The sequence below is a fragment of the Myotis yumanensis genome, unplaced genomic scaffold (assembly GCF_028538775.1).
Source record: "Myotis yumanensis isolate MYYU_CA2020_CCGP unplaced genomic scaffold, mMyoYum1.0.hap1 SCAF_18, whole genome shotgun sequence".
Classification (NCBI taxonomy): domain Eukaryota; kingdom Metazoa; phylum Chordata; class Mammalia; order Chiroptera; family Vespertilionidae; genus Myotis; species Myotis yumanensis.
In genome coordinates this window covers 26,876,223-26,894,824 of record NW_027223769.1, presented here as the reverse complement: position 1 = coordinate 26,894,824, position 18,602 = coordinate 26,876,223, and the positions used below count along the sequence as shown (strand labels likewise).

Genomic DNA, 18,602 nt, shown 5'->3' with positions numbered 1-18,602 from the left:
GGCCTTTTGGCGGCGTGCGCGAACCAACTGCTCACAGCAAAACTCCAGCAGCTGGTTTGCATTAGATTCCCTCTGCCAAATATTTCATAATCAGATCTGTAGGAAACATTTTCCTAGACTTTATTTTTTCAATGTCTGACTTGGGATTAACAACCAAACTGAATATGGTAGACCGCACCCTGTCACTTTCCCCATGCTCCGCCTTACTTGGATGATATGTGGAGTAATTTTGAAGCTTATTTAACTCTTGCTGAAATAGCTAATGTTTAAGTGGCATGTTAGTTCTCTCGGAATCAACTCAATGAGGCGGTTCTCAAAGTCTACTTTCATGGACCTCTGGGGATCCCTTCTTCAGGGGATCTGAAGATGAGTTCAAAATTATTACTAAGAAATAACTTGCTTTTTTCACTGTTGACATTTGCACTGAGAGTTGGTAAAATTGCTGGTGCCTTATCATGAATCAAGACAATTGGCACCAAACTGTATGACTTGGAGGGGGTGGGAGGATGCCAATTTAACCTAAAAATGTCTTTGTTGGAGCAGTAAAAATTATTCATTTTATTAACTCTCAATCCTTGAGTATTCATCTTTTTAATATCGTGAAGTATGGTGGTTTTCTCAAAAGAAAAGCACCGGTGTATTTGAGTTGTGAGCTGAACTTGCTGTGTTTTTCATGGAACACCATTTTTTACTTGAAATAACAACTGGCTGACAAACTATGGTAACTGAGACTTGGGTATTCGTCAGACATTTCTCTCTAAAATGACCAAAATGATTTTGTCACTTAAGAAAAACACGGGTAGTATTTGTTGTCAATTATAAAATTCTAGCTTTCAAACAAAAATTGGAATTCTGGAAAATGTGTATCTGTCCCTGTGAGTTGACAGCTTTCCAGCACCTCAAGAATTTTCTGATGATGTAACAGTAATTATCAATAAATATAATGGATGCAAACAAAAGCATTTTAATTTCTAATTATCATTAAATATAACGAATGTAAACAAAAGCATTTTAGAGTACAGTTTAGTGCTTCTCAACTGTAGCCTCATACTTGAACCATCTGTAAGTGAGGTGTTAGCAAATGTCACTTTTTGATATTGTATAATGAGATGGTTTAAACATTTGGAAAATCTGCATAGCTCAGTGAAAAAATATTTTCCAAGTGACCAATGAATGATGTTACAAAATCATGCAAGCATATAAAAAAGATCCATTCAAAATGCAAGAGAAACCAGTGGATTTTTAATGTAACAGGATATTAACTTTATTGGTAAGGTTTCAGATCCTACAATGCAGCTGACCTTTAAGAAAGCACTTGATGCCTGGATGCAGTTGCTCAGTGATTGAGCGTAGACCTATGAACCGGGAGGTCAGGGTTCGATTCCCAGTCAGGGGACATGCCCAGATTGCAGGTTCAATCCCCAGTGTGGGGTGTGCAGGAGGCAGCCAATGAATGATTCTCTATCATCATTGATGTTTCTCTCTCTCTCCCTCCCCCTTCCTCTCTGAAATAAATAAAAATATATTTAAAATATTTTTTTAAAAGCCCTAGTTGGTTTGGTTCAATGGATAGAACGTCAGCCTGTGGACTGAAGGGTTCCAGGCTTGATTCTGGTCAAGGGCACGTGCCCGGGTTGCAGGCTCGATCTCCAGTAGGGGGAGTGCAGGAGGCAGCCAATCGGTGATTCTCTCTAATCATTAATGTTTCTATCTCCCTCTTTCTCTCCCTCTCCCTTCATCTCTGAAATCAATAAAAATATGTTTTTTAAAAAAGAAAACACTTGGAGTTTTGGTTCAGTGGACAGGATATCCACAAATATCTCAAAAGGCTATTAAAATACTTCCTTTTCTAGCTGCATACTGTGTGAGGCTGGGGTTTCTTCATATACTTCAACTACATACTGCAACAGAATGCAGAAGCTGATAGGAGAATTCAGCTACCTTTCATTAAGCTGGATATAAGAAAATTTGTAAAAAATTAAAATAGTGCCACTCTTCATTAAATGTTTTTGTTTTGGAAGATATTTTAATAAAGAGAAGTTATTTATATTAACATGTCAATGGGGAAAAAAAGGAGACATGTACTACTGTTTGTAATACTTAAACAATAAATTAATTTTTAAAAACGTGACAGGTTTATTATTTTTAAATGAATTAATAAATATTTTTAAATTGCTCAGTTTTAATTTCTAGTTATCAATAAATATAATGAATGTAAACAAAAGCATTTTAGAGTACTCAGTAGTTTTTAAGAGTATAGAAGGTGCTCAGACAAAAATGTTGGCAAGCCACTAGTTTAGTGCTTCTCAACTGTAGCCTCACACTTGAACCATCTGGAAAAATTTTAATAAAGTTTCCTGGGCCACACCCTAGACCAGTTAAGTCTGAATTTTTGAGAATGTGAGCCAGGCATCAGTCATTTTTAAAAGCTGTTTACCAGGTGATTCTAGTATACAGCCAGGGTTGAGAACTATAGTAATTAACTTGGTTAAACCAGTTGGTAGATTAGAAGAAATTGCCTTTTCTTTAAGAAATGCACTCTTGCCTTTTATCTGAACCAGTAGTGACTCCCTGACAACTAAGGGCAATGTAAAGGAGTACCCATTTGCTCTTAGATGTGTTCTTCCTCAGGTTGTTAGAGGAGTGAAGAAAGGAACCAGCATATTTGTAGAAAATATTATAGGTATACAGCCTACCATGAAGCCAACAAGACATTTTTTTTCTCTTTGCTGTACATTTCTTAGTCAAGTTTTTAAAAATTCTGTATGGAAAACATTGTCAGCTGGATTTCTAACAAGTGAGGAAGTATGTACTTTTATACTGATCTACTTAGAACTTACAGGAAATATTTTTTGGAAGAAGTGAATAAATTGATATAATATAAAATATAATTAATATACAATTACAGTTGCCATGAAACAAAATATTGAATAGTTTAATGACCCTAAAGAAAATTACTTTTCTCTTGTTTTTTTTCCACATCTGTACTTCACTGTGTGTGGGGTTTTTTAGCAGTTTCATTGAGGTATAAACTGTGGACTTTGGGTGATTATGATGTGTCAGTGTAGGTTCATCCTTCACGCGCACACGCACACACAAATATATATATATATTTACACACACACACACACACACTAATCTGGTGAGTGAGGTTGATAAAGAGAGCAGCTATGCATGTGTAGGGGCTTATCATTTCCTAAACAGAATTGAACCTTTTATTGATATGCATAGCCTCTTGGGATCATAAAAATGTCAGTGGGAAATTGGGGACTTGTGCCTGTGACACCAAGGGTCATTTTATGGGAAAACAGAATGGTATCTACTTATATTGAAATGTACTTCTCCAAACACTGCTGCTGGCTTTTACAATTTTCTGCGTATCAGCCGGCATCAATTGCTGACATCTTCCTCCGACAGTACATTAAGTACTTTTCATCTTTGCTCTGTTTGTGGTCCTAGGTTGGTTCATTCTGGCTCTGGATGTCGATCACCCTCCCTTGGTTCTGACCTCACGTTTGCTACCAGGACAGGCTCTCGGCAGGGCATTGAGATGCATCTCTTCAGGGTGGAGACACACCGGGATCTGTCCACCTGGACCAGGATACTCGTTCAGGGTTGCCATGCTGCTGCTGAGCTGATCAAGGAAGTCTCTCTAGGTATAGATCCTGGCATTTAACTTATAATAGTAATTAAATGGAACTGTTGTTATACGTAAAGTACAAGTCATTATCATGTGTACCAGACTTTAAAATGTTCTGAAATATGGCAGCTTAAAGTGATCATGATGGGAAGAAACCTGGTTTCTTTGTTTTAATAGCGAAGTTTTTCCAAGCCTTGTACATGACTCTAAGAATATTCATAAAACCCTCTGTACAAGATGGCAGTTTTACTATTCATCATTTTACTCTGATAACATAAAGACTCATTTACCGAATACTAGATGCATTGACCCTCTAGTTAAGATTTGGAATATAAGGTATGGATAGATACCCTTAAAATAAGTTTATGGCTATAGAAAAATAATTTGGAATACAAGTTTCTTTTCAAAAGTTTGAAGATGTGTACCCAATACTTATTGAAATAAGCATCTGAAGGAATTAATTTTGGCGATCGCTTTCCATTCTTAAAGCGCCCTCTTGTGGCTAGTCTATATGATTAGGGGTGTGTTTTCATATGTATGCACAGTATTTGTGTATTATGCACTGTATATTTGTACAGATATTTCCAGATTGCCTTTCATTTTAATAAGAACAGAGAATAGTCAAAATTAATATACAATTACAGTTTCTAATATAGTTTGAGTTGCTTTAAATATCTTGGTTATAAGTTGGTTTACTTAATTTTGCTGCTTTTATCCATGGTTTTATTTTATAGACCTAGTTTTACAGAATTTATAAAAGAGAAAATGTTTCAAGAACAGAAAGTCTTGTGATTTATCTTTCTTTCTGTTGCTTCTTGAAAGCGAGGGAGCCCATGGCTTAAAAGTGCAGGGGCACAGGGACAGTTTTTTAGTGTTGTCAGATAGTGCAGATCTTCATCTATTTAGGACGTCGATATTTTCCTCACAGCCACAGTGACGATCCAAGCAGTGACACCAGTGACTAGTAAGAACCCACCGTGGGTTTTGACCAAAGCCACCACATCCACTCTGTCCTTCTCAGTGGTCTGTCTCCTGTCTGTTTTCTCTGTGAAGTGGTTGGTCACCACATTAAGGGCTGTGGGGCTCTAGTTTTCATCTTGACCACAGACTGTGCTTTCTGGGATGGCCAGTGCTCAGTCTGAAGGGCTGTGATGCTCTGTGTTTCTGTGCAAGCCTGAGCAATCAGGCCAGCACACCCATCCTGGCATCTGGGGTCATCAGATCTTCTCCGAGGATCCGGAGAGATATGCTTCCCAAGCAAAGAGATCAACTTGAATTTTTAACATTTTTTAGTTTCGAGTTGTTTCTTTGGTGTCTGGGAGCCAAACTGTATCTTCCAGGAAATAAAAAATCTATTTAGTCCCCGGCTCACAATTGTTTAAATAGAGACAGTTTGAGGAGGAGAATAAAGACAGCTGGTTTCTTTTATTTTTAAATAGACAAAAGAAACATTTTTAGGTAGATTTTGAACGTTTTGTTCTCATTCACAGCCTTATTTAACCATTACCTTGGTAATACTTTCATTTTCACAATTCAGGTCAACTGATGTGCTATACCTGTTAATCACTTACTCTATAGAGGTCTGCCAGATATATTAAACTGCTGAAGGGAAACTGCTTTGGTGAAAGTCAAAGTTTCTTTAAAACGTGTGTGTGTGTACATGCACATACTCATGTGTGCACACTTAGTCTGCTGTCTTAATGTGTGTATATTTAGTGCACACGTTTGCATAGACATACATACAAACATAAAACAAGCATGTTCTTTAGATACATGTTACCACCTTCTGGTCCATTGATTCAGAAAGGTTCATTTAAAACCAGTTAACTGCCATGCGTCCAAAACGGAAACCATCCCCACACGCCGCGATATTTTGAATTTAATTTAAAAAGTCAATTTGCAATGAATATTATAAAAATAAATATATTACTCACAATTCGGGTGTTCTTGAATATTTTCAGCTGACCAATTTTTAAAGTTGGTCAGGGCTGCCACTTGGGGAAATTGTTTGTTCTTTTTATAGATGCACATGGCGTGTGTGGAAGGTCCACCACTTGCGTTTACAGGCGCTTATGGCATACAATGGGTAAAGCTATAATTGTGGCCCTAGCCAGTTTGGCTCAGTGGATAGAGCCTTGGCCTGTGGACCAAAGGGTCCCAGGTTCGATTTTGTCAAGGGCACGAACCTTGGTTGCAGGCTCCTCAGGGCTCGTGCAGGAGATAACCAATCGATGTGTTTTTCTCACATCGATATTTCTCTTTGTCTTTCCCTCTCTCTTCCACTCTCTCTCAAAATCAATGGGGAAATATCCTTGAGTGAGGATTTAAAAACTATATATATATATATGTATATATATATATATATATGTTAAAAATAAAATTACAATTGTGGCACGTTATACCACATATTCAGATATTTTTGGCCTAAAGAAGAAAGATAGTTGACAAAAAAAATCAATATTTAAGCTCTGTTTTCTTGTCTCTTATGTATTTTGGTTATCAATTATCCATTTAGAAAAATTCTAGTGACTACCTACAAGAGTTGACTAATGAATGTAATACATGATCTTTATAATGTTCATTTCGTGTGTTTTATTTTTATTGATTTCAGAGAGGAAGGAAGAGGGGGAGAGAAATAGAAACAACAATGATGAGAGAGAATCATTGATCAATGCTCAACCCTGAGCCACACCAACCAGGCTGTTCATTTCGTTTTAAATCTTTATTAGATTATAGTTACAGTAGAATTGATCTGTGATCCTTCTGATATGCAAGGACTTTTTTCTTCTAGCAAAGATGAACTTCAAGATGACTAAGCAGAGAATACAATTAACTCCCTCAGATCCATAAAACCATTTCCATTAGTCACAGGGTTTGAAAATATGAAAATACATATGAGTGTAGCTGTTTGTAGTTTAAGAAGTATGCTTTTAAAGGCTTAATTTTATTATATCAATTACCCAAGCTATTGAAGTTTTTAAATCGTGCAAGAAGCTTATGCAGATACTTTATATTTCTGTAGCTTTAGTAAAATGGGCTAAGAAGTCATAGACATAGGTAGGAATTGCATTAATAAATATGCAGAAAATCCTAAGAGGAGAAGGAACGTCGGCATTTAAAAGTATATTGTTGCCTGGCCGGCATGGCTCTGGTTGAGAGTCAACCTATGAACCAGGAGGTCACTGTTCGGTTCCTGGTCAGGGCACATGCCTGGGTTGTGGGCTTGAGCCCCAGTGGGGGACATGCAGGAGACAGCCAATCAATGATTCTCTCTCCTCATTATTAATCTGTTAAGAGGTAATCCGCACTATTAACTGGTTAATTAATTCGCATTATTAACCGGTTAAGAGTTAATTTGCATTATTAACCAGTTAATAATTAATCCACATTATTAACTGTAACAATGTGGATTTTGTAATCAAAGTAAACATAATTTCAAAAGAAACATCAAAAGTGCTTTATTCAAAGTAATGTCCATCGCTAGCTACACATTTCCCCCATCTTTCAGGTAATTTGTGAATACCGTCCCAATAGAACTTTTCTTGTTTTGAGGCAGACCATTCAGAGACCCAATTTTCCACTTCTTCGTACGTTTTGAAGTGCTGCTCAGAAAGTACGTGTGCCATCGATCGGAACAAGTGGTAATCTGAAGGAGCAATACAACAAAATAGCATATATATCAACTCGCATATATATCAACATATGTGTAACTCCAGCTATTGAAAAAAATCCACATTATTAACCGGTACACCTAGTAAGTCATAAATGAGATACATGTTAGATAACCCTAACATACAACCCTCTGAGGCAAATTTTATCACCTCCATTTTCAAGATGAAGGAACTGGCGTTAGTGTGGCTGCAACTTGAATTGGGGACTTTCTGACTTCAAAACCAGTGCCTCAAACCTCTGCACTTAATGACTCATTCTTACGGCCAAATCAAACTTCTAGAGGGCATATACGTCATCAGTTTCTCTTAATTCATTAAATCAACAAATATTTCATTAGTTACAAAGCTCTGCTTGGTAATGAGGGAAATAAAAATAAATAAAACTTACCTCATGCCTTTGACCAAATAGCTGTAAGTGAGGAACATAGTGTCATGTTCTTCTTTGTAACCCTGAGAATGATTAGCCTGTTGCTTATACTTGATGGACTGGCTTTCCCTATGCATAGTAATGGAGAATGTTGCCTCAGTCCTTCTCTGAGAGAGTCCTGAGCAGCCCAACCAGGTTGAACCTGCGAAGCCCACTCCCTTCTGGGTTGTTCTGAACGCCCAGAGGAGCCCACACGGTCCTGCAGCTGGGAAAAGGTCTTGATGGAAACATTGGCACCCCCAGAGTCCTCCTCCCGTGTAACTGGCCCCAGAGCAGCAGAGACAGGATTTGCAGGGTAGAATTTATTTGACATCAGGGTCTTTGTCCTTGGTGATACACTGGTAACCATTTAGAAAGACACATGGTAGCCCTAGCTGGTTTGGCTCAGTGGATAGAGCGTCGGCCTGTGGACTGAAGGGTCCCGGGTTCGATTCTGGTCAAGGGTACCTGCTCGGGTTGCAGGCTCAGTCCCCATTAGGGGGCGTGCAGGAGGCAGCCGATCAATGATTCTTTTTCATCATTGATGTTTCTATCTCTTTCTCTCTCCCCCTCCCTCTCTGAAATCAATAAAAATATATTTTTTTTAAAAAGAAAGACACAAGGTAGAAAACACAAGTTATATTTGCCAGTATTTATCTTGGTGTAACACTAATAGATTTATTACTAATTAATGAGCTTTTCTTTCTCTTAGCTTAATTTTTTTTTTTTTTTTTTTTTTTAGTATTAAGGGAGCTGCTTAGAAAGTTACCTTTAATGTATGTTATTACACTCAACAATATCCTTGTGGTTTGAAGAAAGCAATGTCTCTTCCACTTAGCAGATTGTGAAGTGGTAGCCAGGGCTGTAGAAGGAAAACCAGGGTGGGTGGGGACAGTCAGTATCAAAGGAAGAGCATTCGAGGAGAGGAATGGCCAGTAGGGTTAAATGTGTCAGTTGGGATGATTTTGGGTGCAATTAATAGAAAATATCCTCTAAAACTAGATTAAACATTAAAGAAACGCATTCTCTTACATAAAAGAGAGGAACAAGAGTAAAAGGAGGTGGTGTTGTGTTTTCTCTTCCCAATCATAGTTCTTTTCTATCTGAGCCAGTTTGGTTCATATGTACACCCTCGACCAACACCAATCACCAGGGGAAAGCCAGGCTGCCTGTCCCAGAGGCTGTCTGCCCTTGAAGTTGAGGTCACCCTTCCCTGAAACACTTTAGGAGAAAACAGAAACCTGAATAAAATTGGGGTTTGGCTGTAAAGGAAGAATGGAGAAATAGAAGCTGGGTAGACAGCCAACAATGAGCACTACCAGTATCAAGTAAGACAGGGCTGGAGAAGCAGGTCGGATTTAGCAACATGAAGATAATTGGTTCCCTTGGGGAGAGACACTTGGTGGTGTGGTGGCTGAGGATGGGATGGGAGGTGAAATGTGGATAAACTGAGTGTAGACCGGCTCTTTCAAGAAGTTTTGCTGTGAAGAGGAGAGAGGGGACTGGTAGAAAGTAGAAGGTAAGGAGCTGAGTAGAGGTATTTCTTTTAATGAGAGAGACTTGAACATTTTGAAAAGTTAATGGAGGGATCCGGTTTAGAGGGACATGTTGCAAATGGCTTGCCTTTGCTGAGATTGCGGATCTTGCCCCACTGGGGACACCTGCAGGCAGAAATACTCACCCGCCTGCACCGCACCTTCTTCAGCCAGTGCTGCAAGGACCTGGGCAGATCCTTGTTCTTTGAGCTTTTCTAAACTAGAACTGACCCCTCTCTTCTCGTCAGACCTCAACACCCTTGACTATACTGCAGCTTCAGGGATGTTAATAGAATAAAATTATCTTGAAAACTCTACGCTGGTTGCCTTGATTGGTGTCTTGATTGGGATCTGTCTGTTCTTTCTCCAAACCCCTCAGCCATTCATTTAGAGATTATGGCACTGGATTACTTCTACAAAGAGTTATTATTTTGTTGTTATTTATTAATCCTCACCCGAGGATATTTTTCCATTGATTTTTAGAGAGAGTAGAAGGGATGGGGAGAGACAGAGAGAGCGACACATTGGTTGCTTCCCCCATGCACCCTGCCCAGGGCCAGGGATTGAGCCTGCAACCAAGGTACGTGCACTCAACCAGAATTGAACCACACCCTTCAGTCCGAGGGCCGACACTCTGAGCTCTCCCTGTCCGTCACTGCCTGTCCATGTGCTCTATTCTTTAGGGCCTATCTGAAGTCCCATCTCCTACAGGAAACCTTTCCTTGACTTTGGCCTTATTCGGTTCAGTGTGGGGTCATGTTCTGTACATCCTACTTTGCACAGGGGTTTCATGTTTATGCCTCTTCATCTGTGAGGTCCTTGAGAGCAGGGGCTGTGCCTTTTCCTTCTCCAGTACCACGCACAGGCTCTTGCCAGCACGGGTTCAGTTGTCACTGAATTGAACTGAGTCAGATCAGATTTCAGGGAGAGTTATGGTAATTTCCTTATCTCAATCAAGATGTTGACTTGAGTGACCAGAACAAAACTCGCTGTAGGAGGTTCCAAGTAGGTTAGGTATCACACATTCTTAAGATTTTGTTTCCTTTTTTTGAAGTCGGAAGAATCCTTTTCCACCTGACAACTGAAGCAGGAACTTTAACAGAGCGTTTGCTTATCTTCAACAGGCTGCACATTAAATGGCCAGGACGTGAGACTCACTGTCCACTACGAAAATGGGTTCACGATCTCCAGGGAAAATGGAGCCCCCAGCAGCTTGCTGTACCGCTACCCCTTCGAAAGGCTGAAAATGTCTGCTGATGACGGCATCAGAAATCTGTATCTGGATTTTGGTGGTCCTGAGGGAGAACTGGTGAGAGCGTTTCTGAAAAACATGTTTATTCTAATAGCTATTCTCTTTCCTATTTATTGTTTCTTACCCTCTTGCGTAGACATATTATGAACTGATAATCCACTTTTTTCCAGGAAACTGTTCTTCAGTTTTCAAGATGCAGTGGGTTTGGGTTCTTTTTTTTCCTTTCCCACATTTGGAAATTATTCCCTTTTTTAGAAGTATTTTTTTAATCTTAGAAAGAAAAGATAGCCCTTTTAAGAAATAGGTTTTTATAAACAATAAGATATTAAATATTAAACATTTTAAATACTAAATAAATTCTAGTCATTGCTATTTAGCAGTTTCTTGGTATAAGAATTAAAAGTAATAGGGTGTCTTGGTTGCTACAGAAACTCTGCTGATCAGAGAAAAAGATGCAGAGATATGTCCATACAGCCATCATTTTCTTTTTTACCTCCTTGTCCCTTAAAGGAAATTTCAACAGGAACTCATGATCCCCTTTAGAGAACTAGAGAAGTGTATTTCAGAAATCATAAATTGTGATAAAGGAGTAAAACAATGCCTTTTCTCTCTTATCAATATTGAGCCAGTAGTTCATGTCTTACATGTGAAATCTTATGTCCATTGACACAGTCACAACAGGTCTAAGTTGGAAACAGAATCTTGACGCTTTAGAACTGAAATAGATCTATTTTGAGCACACTGGCTAGAAATCTTACTTTAAATGATGAAGCTTTGGGAGACTATGGGTAGGCCATGAACCAGGGCTTTTCAAAAACCTGAAGCATCAGAACAGGGGTGGGCAAACTTTTTGACTTGAGGGCCACAATGGGTTCTTAAACTGGACCTGAGGGCCGGAACAAAAGCATGGGTGGAGTGTTTGTGTGAACTAATATAAATTCAAAGTAAACATCATTACATAAAAGGGTACGGTCTTTTTTTTTTTTTTAGTTTTATTCATTTCAAACGGGCCGGATCCGGCCCGCGGGCCATAGTTTGCCCACGGCTGCATTAGAGACAGTTAAAAGCTTCTATTAAATTAACTTCTATTAAAGTAACCAGTTATTAATATCAGTAGCCATATAGCAAACAAGGTATTAGATTATCCCCAGCTATTTATATATTTTTAAGCCCTGCTTTACATTTAATGTATGCAAAGTTTAGTGAGGAGTTTAATGCTCTATAACTGCTCTTCAAGTCCTAGTTTTCTTTACAAGACATAATTAAGCCGTGTCCTATTCCTGGTATCTGTTATCAGTGCCACAGTGATTTACGGCCCTTGACTCATGCAGCCAGACCCCAGGTCTCCTATGCATCTGGTGCCAGGTGTCCAAATTAGAGGCCTGTGCTGAGGAAGGTATAATAACCCTCCTTACTAGCCTCAAGAGTTGTCATTTCCACCACAAACTTATATGAGGTATCAAAATCATGCCATAGCCCAAGCCCATTTGGCTCAGTGGTTGAGTATCGGTCCGCGGACTGAAGGGTCTCAGGTTCAATTCCAATCAAGGGCATTCTGATCAGTTGCGGTCTCCAGCCCGGTCGTGGGAGGCAACCAATCAATGTGTCTCTCTCACATCAATGTTTTTCTCTGTCTCTACCTCTCTCTTCCACTCTCTCTAAAAACCAATGGAAAAATATCCTCAGGTGAGGATTAACAACAACATCAAAAATCATACCATAGGTGGTGACAGTTCAGCTGAGCTGACTGTGGTTCCCACTCAGAAATGCATATAGTTACAATGAATGGTTTTCATATAGGATAGTCCTTTCTTTTAGATCCTCTACTTTTTAGTTCTATCATGCATGGTGGAAGCCAGTATACCACCAAGTGTAATTGTGGATGTGAAACCTCAGACTAACGTTTAATTATAACATGGAAACTCCTAACTTGAGAGTACACTTTCATTTGCGGCATTCAGTTCCCAAGAGTTTCTGTAGCTCTGGCACGTTCTTTATCTAAGTTCTTTTGAAAAAGTAGAACATCACATCTAAATTTGTTTCTTTTGCGTGTTTATTGGCGTGTCTGTGTATGGTAGTGATAATGCGCTTTCTCCACAGACCATGGACCTGCACTCTTGTCCGAAGCCGATTGTATTTGTGCTGCACACGTTCTTGTCGGCCAAAGTCACTCGCATGGGACTGCTTGTATGAGCAGCAAGAATCAGAAAAGAGCCTTGAATGTCACAAGAAGTATTTTCACCTCAAAAAAAAAAAAAAATAGCACAAAAAGAAAGCTCTTTGCTCTCCTCCAGCACAGTGCCTTGACAAGGACCTGCGAATCACTGCTGAACCCCAACCACGTTTAAAGAGGAGCCTGCCTTTCACAAGCTACCGTGGCCAGAATTTCTAGGCTCTAATGAGCTCCAAAATGAAGCTGTTGACTTATTGTTAGTTTCCTAATGTGGTTTCTAAGTAATTGGGTTTAATTCTCCTGTTAAGAAGGTGGCTCGTTGTTTTTCTTTATGGACATAGTAAAATACCCAAGAAGTGGGGGTTTTTCCTTCTTCCTGTAGGATTTATTTCAGACTAAGCTTTGATCTCTTGCTTAGGAAGACTGTCTCTTCCCAGGTGCTAGTTTCCAGCAGCCCCTGCTTCTTGGTCATTCCAGATACGTTGTACGTTGTGATGGAGTTTACTGTGCACACTTGCTCCTCCCGCCCTAGGAAGTCCTCCAGTTGTATCACCAAAGCGCTCTTCCATGTGTCCTAGCTCTCGCTACGTCCCCTCACCCCCCGCCATCCCTTCCCACTGCACCACCAGCTTTGCCATTTCTCAGTGCTAACGTTAGGACTTAGAACTTGCAGAATTTGATTTGCCTTGCCTTCCACTCCCTTTCTGGTGGTGACCAAGTTGAAGAGCAAGTCAGAACCACTGCATTGAAAGAAAATACTTGTTTGAGTTTTCTGATTTTACCTTTGGTAGGAGCCAGGGGATGTGGTAAGATTTATTTTAAAAGAAAATCCTTATTTTTTCCATGACCTAATAATTGATATTTGCTTTAATGAAAAAATCCTCATGTTAGCCTAAGCCATTTTTTATTGCTTACCAAATGTGCCTTTGGTTGGGGTTCGTGGAGCTTTATTAGTCACTATTTGAATAACTGGATACACTGCCATCCCAGGGAGGTCATCTGCCCTGGTGTTAGAACAGCCTGCGGCAGCTCTCCGTAGTGCTGTCTTTTCTTGTGGGCAGAGATCGTTGAGAAAGACACATCCTGGAGAGCAAGCTTGTTTCAAGAGGAGAATTTGTGGGTGAAGCCAGCTTTGCAGCACAAACAAATTGTCGAGTTGCTTTAGGCTCTGTTCCCCCATGTAGGACCCTGGCCCTAGCCCTCTCCCCTTACGGCAGCAGAGTGGTGTGGACAAGCAGCTGCTAACTCAAGACTCAGTGTAGCTTAGTAACCCATCCTACAGTGAGCGAGTGAGGAGACCATGGACGGAGGCCTGGGTTTTGCTAAGCACTGCCAGATGTCATCATTAGGACACATTACAGTAAGATTGCTGATTTTGTGGTACTGGAGAATACACTCAGTTGTTATTTATAATCATGAAGGAGGTGCATATCTGAAACCATTTAAAATAGTGTAATAGCTGTATAAGATGTCAATATCAGCACAGTCCCTGAACTGAAAGAGAAGGTAATAGTGAGTTGGCTGTTCTCCGTGTTCTCTGAAGAAAGGTCTGGGGTTAGTTCTCACTTACTGTGTTTATCAGGAGTGCCTAGAGGATGTGAGCACTACAGAGGGTAGGGGAGGGGAGCATTCCCAATAGGAAAAGAAAGCACAGCGGTGTGTGCAGCACACAGCTATTTGGTGTGAGTGCAGACTGACACAGGTGGGATGTCAAAGAACCGACTCGAGCTGGAAGTTCTAGTTAGACGTTGTGAGCCCATTGTCTTCACTCCTTCCCCGTGTTCAGTGAGATTAACCACAGGCAGAGTCTGGGGAGAGATATCTGTTCTTCCTCACCACCGGTCCCAAAAATGAGCTGTCTGATCCACTTAAAACTGGAAATTGAAATCTAGACTAGACTATGTCTTTCAAGAGCTTTTTATGTTTTGAAAATTCACAAGCCCAAGTTTGGTTCCATCTGGAGTAAGTTGACAAGTTAGGGAAGAAAAAAAAATACCTTGAAGGTCCAGCTGTGATTTCTGGAAGAAGAATTTGAATACATAACCCTTAGATAGGGAAGCTTAGACATTCTTTGCAGTGAAAGTATTTATCTGAGAAGATGAACGATGTAATCACAGACTTCTGCAGCAAAGCCATTTGGTTGAAGTTTTCTATTAGTGTGAAAGGCTAAGCCACTGAAAAGATTTTCAGGGGGAACTTCTGAAAAGATCTGTAAAAAAGGTGTAATTAAAACGTGGGAAGGAGAGGTAAGGCGGGTGTGCACTTCAACCCCTTTGTTCAAGCTTAAACTGCCATGGATAGCCCCAAGGTCCACAGGGTTTTTACTATTTAATAGGGTTTTGAGTCCTGATGTGGAGTGAAATTGATGGGAGGTTTCCTGTGATCACTTGCGCCCCCAAGAGCAAGAGCCCTTAAGCTGCTTGTTTAACAAACTTCAGCACCTTTCCAACCATGGATGACCAGGTTGTTCTTCGATTAAGTGTGTTTGTGGGATTTTCAAACCACAAATGAAGTACTTTTTGTGAATGAGACAGCCTTGATAAATATGTGCATATCTTCGACCCACAGTTGGGAATATGAGGAGGGCTGACTCTATCCACTGCTCACACTGTTTTATATAAGGGACTTGCGCATCCGTGGATTTGGGTCCTGGAACCAATCCCTAGTGAAAACCAAGGAACGAATGTAGTTAAGGTTTTAGGGAGCCAAAGTTAACTCGTGGATTTTCGACTGCCTGGGGAGTTGGCACCCCTAATCCCCACATTCTTGAAGGATCAATTTGTACTTTGTATTTAGATGCCAAAATATGGCAAATTATTTTCAAATGATAGCTAAAAATAGGCATTTTTCATATTTCACATCTTTTACAGAACAGCTAATTTTTCATTTCTTTTTTATTCTGAATTAGGAAAATTATTGAGAATGTTGTGGGCTTCCAGGTGTAGAATGTAAAGGAATTGCAGAGTATTGTCCCCTTCATTCTGATGGACCACTTTCAGTGCCCCCCAGGACCTGGGCCTAGACATCTTCTCCATATTCCACACAGATGCCTATCAAAGAAAAGGCTCAGTTATTATTTTTCTGAAAAAGGTAAGTCCTTTTCTGAAGTCATCAAATGAACCTTACCTGGAAATTAGTATCTAATATTTTATATGAAGAAATACTTTAATGTATGTTTATACAGTATTTATTAGATATTTGTAACTGTAAACTCACCTACCTAGTAGACAGAGTTTCAGGTTAAATATCGGGACATGTACAGGCAATCAAAATACTACTTTAAATGTCATTCACTTATTTTAAAGCTATGTTTTAGCACTTTTTACGCTAGGTAAGTCTGACAATGCCTGTTTTTATCATCTGTAATCTCACAAACTTTGTTATTGAAATTGCATGGCAGGAGAGATTGAATTATTTATTTCTTACATTTTTATAAGTGGAAAAATCTCTCCAACCAACAAATGATTAAAGTTGTTACTGATTACTTGTTCTCTTATCCTCCTAAGCAGAATGATAACAAAGTTTTTTTTCAGCTGATTAAATGCACTTAGCTAATAAACCAAAATTTATTTAAAAAAAAAAAAAAAAGCTGTGTGGAATCTGGATAAGATTATGTTTCTTCCAGAAAAACAAATTAGTGCAAATGCTTTTGATGGACAAGTGTGACCACTTTTGAGAAAAGGTTATGATAGATTTTTTTGTTAATTTTCTGAGAACCTCCAGGTCTTCGTTTTTAATTTATATGCATGTGTGTGTTTCCAAAAACATGGAAGAATCTCCATATTTTTTAATGCAAATTATCTTGTAAGCTGCTATGCAAATTGTATTAAAAGGCCTACCTACTAAAAAAGTTAAACATTTTTGAAGCTTCAGGGAAGACCTGTAGACTTAAGCACTTTCTCTGCTTTTTTGTATCTTGTCTTGGATACGCTGAATTATGTTATTGTTTTCACTGGTTATAAGCTATTGATTGTACATAATATTTAAATCATCCAAATATCCAGCATACACTTCCATGTTGTTGCCATCCACTGTCGACACCATGAGTGAAATGGCTGGTTGGAAAGCCAAAGTTCCTGCTTTTACAATCCTTAATGAAGAAGTAAAATGCCAGATCTCTTTGGTCTCAAAACATTGTTCTGGTCGGATCTGACTCTCTGTGTAAGAAGAGAGACTTCTTTAAATTTGGGATGCTTAAACTTTTAAGTTGAATTTGACTATCATCATACTTTACTTATATATTTTTGTCAAGTATGTTATGTGGCAGGTGATATTATATTCTACCTTGAGTTTGGAAATTTCTTTCAGTTAAATTTGAATTGTTATAATGGCCTCTGAAAATGGAGACAGAGGAATCTGCCATCTGCTGCCATTTCTTTCTCTGTGTCTCGATTTTAATTGCTTGGAAATCTAGAATTATTTTGACTTTCTATATACCGTCTTTAAAAACCGACACAGCAGACCCCCCTTCCTTCCCCTTTTTAAGCTACATCTTCGTGCTGAGTATATATAGACACTTGATAAATGTGTCATGTTAGTTCTAAAATAATTATGCTTTATATCAGGATTATGTTTTCTTGATCAATATAGCTATTCTCATGGTGAAATTTATTTTATACTAGTAATAGACTGCTTAAGTGGCTGATTTGAAAACCGTTCTCTAAAAAAACAAAATTATCTGGCAGATAATTGATATAAGTTCATCCTATGAAAGGATCAAATTTCAAGTTAAGGTAAAGTACAATAAGTAGGCATATAGAGCATATCTGTTTCCTTGTCTCTTTTGACACTAGCTAAACTGCCAACTGGAAGAATGATTGTTATATATCAACTAGAAAAATATTTTAACAAGATTTCTTCTATTGTTTCAAAACTGATAAACTTGAACTTCATCTCTTGCCATTTATTCTTCCTTTCCACTTCAGGTTCCTGAACCAAAGCATATTCTGGGTTTTTAAAACAAATCTGCATTTGATATAATGCATAAATATGCCATTTGCAAATGATTGCTTGTTCTCCAATGAGCATTTGGTTATATTCAACAAAAATCTATCATGAACTGTAATCTTTGAATTGCCCAAAATAGATTGATTGAAACTAAAAACCTATAATAGAAAAATTATCGATACTCTGTTATTCAGGGGTTGGACAGAAGCAGATTTAGAGTTGTTCACAGAAGTAATACAATAATTAATAAATAATAATACAAGAATAGCCCTGGCCAGGTGGCTCAGTTGGTTGGAGTGTCATCCCATACACCAAAAGGTTGCAGGTTTGATTCCCAGTCAGGGCATGTATGGAAGGCAACCAACCGATAAATGTTTCTCTCACATCGATGTTTCTCTCTCTTTCTCTTTCTCTCCCAGTTCCTGTGTTAAAAAAAAAAAAAAAAAAAAAAAAAAAAGCCACACACACAAAAAAACATATTCTTGGGTGAGGATTAAAAAAAGAAGAAGAAAACTGTGTCTCATTGTACTCACAAACTGTAAACCTACTTTTGCCCACCCCTGTATTGTGAGAGAAGATATCCTGATAGATTTCTAACTTCTGCGTCCTCTGAGTCCCTTACTCAGTTTTTCTTAATCTTAACCTCTAAACTGTTGACACCAATGATCTTTTAGTTTTTGAGCCCCTCTTTGTCCCAGTCACATACACACCCTGAACCTGACTGTTCTGTCACCTCTTCCAAAGTGACAGAAGCCTCTTGTGAGGAGACAAAAGGTACTTTGGAGGCTTGGAGAATTTTTAGAAATTGCAGGGCTAATTAATGATACAGTAATCCTTGAAGACTTTCATCTAATAAGCACTTATTAGTGTATAGTTCTTCACATGCACTCTGAAGGGTCCAAAAGAAAGTTCTTGCCCTCACATAGCACATAATCCATTCTCGATCACACCATGCCATCTGTCAGAGGTTAAATAATT

General features: G+C 38.9%; 1 protein-coding gene and 1 long non-coding RNA gene across 2 annotated transcripts in view; one reads left to right on the top strand and one right to left on the bottom strand.

The window, feature by feature from the left end:
- The window catches only part of SNTB2 (syntrophin beta 2), a 70,461-nt gene extending 52,324 nt beyond the window's left edge, over window positions 1–18,137 (top strand). The window contains exons 5-7 of the mRNA XM_070398019.1: window positions 3,460–3,656; window positions 10,377–10,561; window positions 12,605–18,137. Coding sequence (XP_070254120.1) covers window positions 3,460–3,656; window positions 10,377–10,561; window positions 12,605–12,697 — 475 coding nt within the window. The 3' untranslated portion in view covers window positions 12,698–18,137. The remainder of the gene's footprint in view (window positions 1–3,459; window positions 3,657–10,376; window positions 10,562–12,604) is intronic.
- Window positions 7,104–18,602, bottom strand: part of LOC138996828 (uncharacterized) — an 18,930-nt gene continuing 7,431 nt past the window's right edge. The window contains exon 3 of the long non-coding RNA XR_011468868.1: window positions 7,104–7,286. This is a non-coding gene — a long non-coding RNA (uncharacterized lncRNA). The remainder of the gene's footprint in view (window positions 7,287–18,602) is intronic.